Source organism: Vigna umbellata, chromosome 1 (genome assembly GCF_029865625.1).
Source record: "Vigna umbellata cultivar VRB3 chromosome 1, Vumbellata_1.0, whole genome shotgun sequence".
Taxonomy (NCBI): domain Eukaryota; kingdom Viridiplantae; phylum Streptophyta; class Magnoliopsida; order Fabales; family Fabaceae; genus Vigna; species Vigna umbellata.
Genome location: NC_142165.1, coordinates 65417712 through 65425142, shown reverse-complemented (window position 1 = coordinate 65425142; position 7431 = coordinate 65417712). Strand labels below are relative to the sequence as shown.

The 7431-nt window shown below is 42.3% G+C and overlaps 2 protein-coding genes across 2 annotated transcripts; both read right to left on the bottom strand.

Moving 5' to 3' along the window:
- Positions 1 to 1201: 1201 nt before the first annotated feature.
- Positions 1202 to 3103, bottom strand: LOC124846197 (uncharacterized). Its single transcript, XM_047323413.2, has 2 exons — positions 1943 to 3103; positions 1202 to 1846 (listed from the first exon to the last, which is right to left on the bottom strand). The coding sequence occupies exons 1-2, from the start codon at positions 3101 to 3103 to the stop codon at positions 1202 to 1204; spliced, it is 1806 nt and encodes a 601-aa protein (XP_047179369.2).
- A 2756-nt stretch (positions 3104 to 5859) lies between these two features.
- Positions 5860 to 6934, bottom strand: LOC124846196 (arabinogalactan O-methyltransferase 1-like). The gene has a single exon (XM_047323412.2). The coding sequence runs from the start codon at positions 6814 to 6816 to the stop codon at positions 5971 to 5973; it is 846 nt and encodes a 281-aa protein (XP_047179368.1). The 5' UTR covers positions 6817 to 6934; the 3' UTR covers positions 5860 to 5970.
- Positions 6935 to 7431: the final 497 nt, after the last annotated feature.

Genomic DNA, 7431 nt, shown 5'->3' with positions numbered 1-7431 from the left:
TCGGATTGACCCTCTTGGTTCGAACTGGAGCCCAAATTCAGACAACTCCACGGACCATCCTACAATTCTCCCCGCCAGGTCTGGTCTGCACAGGATTTTCGCGATTGGGTGATCTGTTCGAACTATCACCTGATGACTCTGGAAGTACGGTCTTAGGCGTCGTGCTGCCATCACCAGTGCCAAAGCGATCTTCTCGACTCGCTTGTATCTTGTTTCCGCTGGCTGCAACGTTCGACTGACGAAGTGCACGAGTTTAACTCAGGTTGCTCCTGCACCAAAGCCGAGCTGACCGTGTCCTCCGAGACCGCCAGGAACAGTTGTAATGCATGTCCCACATCAGGTCGCCCCATGACCGATGGACTGACCAGTATGCGTTTAACTTCGGTAAATGCTTGCTCACACTGGTCGTCCCAATCAGTACCCGCACTCTTCTTCATAATTCTCACTATCGGCTTTATCCGTTCGGCTAGCTTTGGAATAAAGCGAGATAATGAAGTCAGCCTCCCTACCAACCTCTGAACCTCCTTCAACTTCTAAGGACTTCTCATCTCCAGTATTGTTCTGCACTTGTCAGGGTTCACCTCTATGCCTCTAGTTGTTAGCAGGAATCCTAGAAACTTTCCTGCCGGTACCCCGAAAGTGCACTTGGCCGGATTAAGGCGCATGTTGTACTTGCGAACCTGAGGAAAACCTCCGCAAGATCCTTCACATGGTCTTCTACCGAACGGCTCCTCACCACCATGTCATCCACGTAAACCTCCATGCATCTGCCTATCTGGTCAGAAAAAACCCTATCCATTAGCCGTTGGTAGGTAGCCCCTGCATTCTTCAATCCGAACGGCATAACCTCATAACAATAGTTAGCCCGCTCGGTGATGAAAGCTGTCTTATCGCTGTCCAGGGGAAACACAGGAATCTGATTATATCCTGAATATGCATCCAAGAAGCTTAGCACATGGAACCCCGAAGCCCCATCCACTAACGCATCAATACTTGGCAGCGGATAAGAATCCTTGGGGCAAGCTTTGTTTAGATCCGTGAAGTCCGTACACATTCTTCATTGTCCGCTCGGCTTCTTTACCATCACAACGTTCGCCAGCCAAGTTGTGTACTTGAGTTCACGGATGAAATCTGCTTCTAACAACTTTTTCACCTCAACTGCCACTGCCGATCTCTTCTCTTCCCCCAGTCTTCTCTTCTTTTAGGCCACCGGTCGGGCCTCTTTGAACAATTCCACCTTATGTGACATAATTTTTGGGTGGATTCCTGGCATGTTGGCTGCAGTCCAAGCAAACAAATCTTGGTTCTTCTTCAACTCAGCACCTATCGCCCTGGCTTGGTCCTCCTCCAACTCACTCCCAATGGTAGTAACCTGCTCCTCCCTCCGTCCAAGACTGAAGGGCCTTGTCTCCCCCATTGGTTCCATCCGATCATCAGTATTAGTCCTTGGATCTAGATCTGCCATGGCTACCTCTGATCGTCTTCTCCTGTGCCGGCTGGGTGGGTCCGATGACGACGGCTGAACCTTTAGCCTGGCCATATAACACTCTCTAGCAATCCTCTGATCAGACCGAACGGTGCAAATGGTTCCATTGCCTAACGAAAACTTGAGCGTGAGGTGGGGCGTGGAAACAATTGCCCCGAATGCGATTAAACACGGTCTTCCTAACAACACATTATAAGAGGTGTTCGTGTCCACCAGCAAAAATATGGTTTTTATCTCCTTACTCCGCTCGGTTCCCAAGCAAGTTCTCAGATCCACATATCCTCTAATATCCACCCTTTCCCCCGAAAATCCTACTATCTGTTCGTTGTACGGGGCGATCAGATCCTCGGATATGTCCATCTGTTGGAACATTTTCCAGTAAAGAATGTTGACAGAACTTCCCTGGTCCACCAACACCTTTCCCACGTTGTATCAGGCAATAATAGTTGTTATTACCATCGGGTCATCCTCATCTGGATCGTGAGCGTGGAAATCCTCATCCGTAAACGTGATTGGCGGCATAGAGCGCTTTCTCACATCTACCCTGTGGACGCTTTTTAGCTCCCTCAAGTTTCTCTTTCTTGCGGACGCCGATGACCCTCCTGCAAAACCTCCCGAAATGGTGTTTATCGTTCCCCGCAGCGATCGGTCATGGCTGCGACTTCTACTCCGCCTACGGTCGAGGCGCCTGTCCTCTCTCCTATCACTTCGCTCTACCCTAGCCCTCCTGGGTGGGCTCCTCGCCCTCCGTTCCTCCTTAACAAACTTCTTCAGGTGACCCGCTCGGATCAGTTCTTCCACCTTATCCTTCAACACCGTGCAGTCCTCGGTGTTATGCCCTATGTTCAGATGATAGGTGCAATGTTTAGTTCCATCCGCCTTGGGTGATGACCGGGAGGGTCTTACCCGAATCAGATCTACACTCAGGGCCTCCTCCAGCACTCTAGCCCTTGGCATATTCAACGGGTTGTACCTTTCGTACCTAGCCCCCTTCGGGCCATCTCTATACTTCTGGCCCTTCGGCCGCTCGCCCGGTACGAACGGTTTCTTGCCCTCCTTCTTCTCATGCCCTGAACTCGAGCTTTGCTCCTGCTGTCGCCTTTGGACCGCCCTCATTTCTTCTATTCTAATGAACCGAGCGGCCCTCTCTTGCAATTCGTCCAGGGTTAACGGGGGCTCCGCAAACAAGTTATCGGCAAATGGGGAAGGCCTCAGCGCGGTAGCCAGAGTATTAATAGTAAACTTCTTGCCTACTCCCCTTACTTGCCGAGCGGTTCTATTGAACCTGTCCATGAAGTCCCTGAGACTTTCTCCCTTCTCCTGCTTTATGTTTGTTAACTCCAGATACGTCAGATTTCGCGCTTTACTCGCCGAAAACTGCCGCTCGAACATATCCCTCAAAGTAGCAAAGTTACCGATGGTTCGAGGTCTCAACGAGTGAAACCATGCTAATGCTTCTCCTTTTATTGACAAGGAAAAAACTCTGCACCACATATTTTCCCTGGGGGAGTAAATGGTCATGACGTCAACAAAGGATCTCAAATGCTCCTCCGGATCCCCTGACCCATCATACTTCTCCAAGGCTGGAAATGCTCTCTCCGGAATCTGCTCTTCCATGACTGCAGCTGTGAATGGATGCAAGGCTCTAGCTCAACCGGCTGGGACCAGACTGTTTGCTGTCCGATGCGAGCCAGCTTCACTCTGCTCCTCTCCCTGATAATGACTATCAGGAATAGGATCTGTGTCTTCTTGTGAGTCCGGCTCTGTCTCCGGCATCTCTACAATAGGTGGTGTTTGGGCGCGCGCGGAAGATGGACGATTAGCTTGCGCCCCTCTAGCCGCATCACGCTCGCCTCTAAGGGTTTCAATCTTTGCCTGCATTGCCTCCATTCTTCTTCTCATCTCCTGTATAAATGCTGCCGGGTCTTGCTCCATCCTTACGGTCGTAAAAGGTTGCCTTCAATGATCCTTGGCCCCACGGTGGGCGCCAAAATGTTTCTGCTGAATGGGACCGGGGAAAACTCCTACTGTCTCCGCCCAGAAACACTCCTCCTCTACCGATCGGTCCTTCACCTTTCGCCTTCCTTATGCTCGTTCTCAATATGAATGGGTGACCTGCAGGAAACACTCCGACGCTCAAGTCAGAATTGGTCTTTGCAAGTCTATATAATTGTAGAAAAAACAGAAAGTTTACATTCTCCTTCGATTGTTATTTATATGATTTCAGAGAATATTACCCATTAATTTACCTCTTAATGGCTTTCAATGCTAATCTTAAATACTCGACAACGACCGTTACCTCATTAATTACAAATTCATGAACATTCAACCGCTGTCTTTAGCAAACAGTTTTAGAGGCCCGCCCGACCGGACATATTAGACTTGAGAGACCCGATCGGACATATTAGACTTGAGAGACCCGATCGGATATATTAGACTTGAGAAACCCGATCGGACATGTTAGACTTGCTTCTACTTGCTCGGTATTATCTGAACACGCCCGGTCGGTTACTCAGTAACAAAGGATATTAATATATGTAAAATAATTCTCATTATTTGTATACATCTTTCATATTTTTAATTTTTTATTACATTTTAAATTGAAAAATTAAAAAATTTATTCAGGTAAGTAATCACACATACTTTAACATAGTAAGATATTATAAACCACCCATATTGTATAACAGCACAATTTACTCTAAATTATTCTTTTTAATTTAATCATTATTATTACTTTTTTTCTTTTTCAAAAATATATAAAAACATGAAGCGTTTTTCTTGTTTCAATCAACTAATTAGATTAATGTTTCAAAATTTGTACGTTTTCCATCTCATACCTTAAAATAATAATAAAAAACTCTAATGTTCAAATCCAACAAGATCTTTTAGATACTAGGGAAAAATATTCTAGATATTTTTTTAGAACTGGAAGCAATTGAATCAATTCCTCTAAAGATTTAAATTTCAGTAGCAGCGTCAGTTGATGAAAATTACTTTAAAAACAAGTAAAATTCTGAGATTTTTTATTTTACAATTATTATTCTTAAAAATAAAAAAAAGGGTAATAAATATTTAAAAAAAAATCAAAAGAAGTATTGATTTATTGTGATTTTCATATTATTATTTTAGTGTTATACCTTCTTTAAATATTGATTTAATTTTTTACTTAATATTTTATTGTTTGAATTATTTAATTATATTTTAGAAGAATATTTATTTGAATTTCAATTTAATATGTTAGATTATTAAAAATACATAATTTAAAATTTTTAAAATATATGATTATTTAATATTAATTTTGATTTAATAATGAATATAAATTATTTTTCAGTTACCTTTTCAATTAACTTTATCAAACAAAGCTTTAATGTAACCATTTATAGTTTGAGATCAATTTTATTAACAAATATAATTTAATGAAAAATTATTGTTTGAACTTTAACTTAAATGTCAAATTAATTCTAAAAAATAAATTTTAATGTATTCTTAAGCTTTATTACTCAATGCAAAACTGTATTTACAAGCTTTATTACTTTTTTTATTGTATATTTTATTTAATAACCTAATAATAATTATAATATAAAAATATTAATTTAAATATAATAAAGTTATAACATATTAAATTATCTAATAAAACATATAATTTTATATGTATATGTAAATAATATTGTTAAAGTTATTTAAAATTTTGTAATGGAATTAAACTCAGCTAGTTTAATTAAGAGGAAATTTGGGAATCGAGATTTTTTTACCCCACTTAAAAACTTTTTAAAATTGAATTTTTTTAAAAATGGATTAAGACTAATTCATAAATCATGGATTAAATTGACAACAAAGTATTTTACATGAATTTTATAAAAGAATATAATATGTAATAATATGAAAAATATTATTAGATTGTTTGGTTAGATTTTCTTTTACAGCATTAATAACAAATAAAAAATACGCATAGCATAACTATCAAATTCAAAGTAGAATTAAACCAATAACGTAAAGTAAAAAAAAGTTTGGCACATGTAATTAGGCTTTCAATGCGTTAAACCGTTTAAGTCAGCTTTGAATGAAAAAAAGTTTAGCCAAAACATTAGTTAAATTAAATTTTAGTTAATTTAAACTCAGTTTCATTTCACATGAAGCGGAGAAAATCGGTGGGTGCGGACAAAGCAGAACGGACATTAACCGCCACATCCAATCCAAATTAGAGTAATAAAGTGTTAACAGAAGGCAGACGAAAAAGGAATGGAGCACAGTCCACAAGTTTAACGTGTGTGAAGAAGTGTCGGTGGAGTGCGACGGAGCCTTCGTCATCGCCACCGTCCACCTGTAATGACTGCCCTTTTTTTTGGTGTTCAATTTAATGAAGATGCAAAAAGTAAACTAAAATGGTAAAGCTATAATGACAAATAGATATGGTCCTCTATCACTTTTCTTCAGTATTCCCTACACCGTTAAAATAAAATAAAATAAAATAAAATAATAATAACCTAACAGAAACGCGCGTCATCACGAGAGTGATTAGCCCTGGGAGGAATCTCGAAGTGCCAGAGCCTGCCAACGCCTTTCACCAACTGCTTCCGGCAGAGAAACTCCTCCGCATAAGCCTTCTCCACCTTCCGATCCACATCGTGCAGGAACACGTGCGTCACGCCGGAGCCCTTCCTGTCCCTCGCCATCACCGCCGCCGAGAATATCGCCGCCATGCGTCCTGGCGCCTCCGCGAAGTACCCCTTCGGCGCGTCAATCATGATCAGATCCCACTCCGTCGAGTACACCTCGTCCGGTAGGTTCTGGAGCGCCAGCTTGCACCGCTCGTTGCCGCGGAGCGTGGCGGTGGCCGGCGAGCAGGCGGGCTCGGAGCGGTAAGACGAGAGGAGCTGGTCGGCTTCGCGGAGCTGGGTCCGGTAGCGGACGGTGTGGGCACGGAGGAACGGCGCGTCCTTGAGGACGGTCTGGACCCATTTAGGGTCCTCCTCGAGGAAGAGCGTGGTGCCACCTGCGTTGAGACCGGCCCACATGAGAGAGTCGTGGCCCAGCCCGAAGACGAGAAAATTGGCGGGCCGATTAAGGGCCTGGAGCACGTCGAAGGTGATGGTGATTTCCGAAAGAGACTGTTGCGGCACAATCTGCGAGGTGGCGTAGTGAAGTATCGCTCTGAGCTGCATCGATGTGGTAGGTCCGGTTAGCTGCTGCCGCGCTCTGGTTATTGAGCATAGAAGACTGTTTTCAGAGGTTTGCATGAAACTGGCGATGAAGAGTGTGGCTCCGATTATGCACAATGTCCCCAATAGCCACATGAACCATCGGTTCTTCATCCTCTCGCTCCCTTGCATTGCTTGATGGACAGAAGTAGGAAGATTTTGGAAATGGTCGTTGTTTTATGGGATTGGAAATGTGAGGGGGTTTTATTGTCAAGATAGATAGATATTGGTGGCTGGTGGTGACAAATGTGAGGGCACGACAATAAATGTCAATCAATATTATTATTATTATTAATATTATTCTAATTATTAATATGTTAATGTTAAGATTAAGGGGATTGGATGTGGTTTACACAAAACCGCTGCACGTCGTACTATGCGCTCTGTCTTCGTGTGCTGTTGGGATTGGGTTAGATTTGAAATTTAAAATGTGGTGTCCCCTGGGAATCATCCTCTGTGCTCACTTCTCTTTCTCACTCAAATCCTACCCATTCTAATCAGATTGGTTTACTAAATACATTAATAAAATATTATTTAAAATATTTTCAGCCGTTGGATGCTAACTGAAAGGCTCTACTTGAATGCGAGTCGGTGTCGTGATTGGGAAATATTTCAGCTTCTCCACTTGTTGCTACAGTAATCATGGCCAGCTGTTGTAAGAATTTCATGAGGACTGGTGGAGTATTTAACTTTTTTTTTTTATTTCAGGTCTAATTAAGATTTTAACTTTTTATATTTCAATATTTT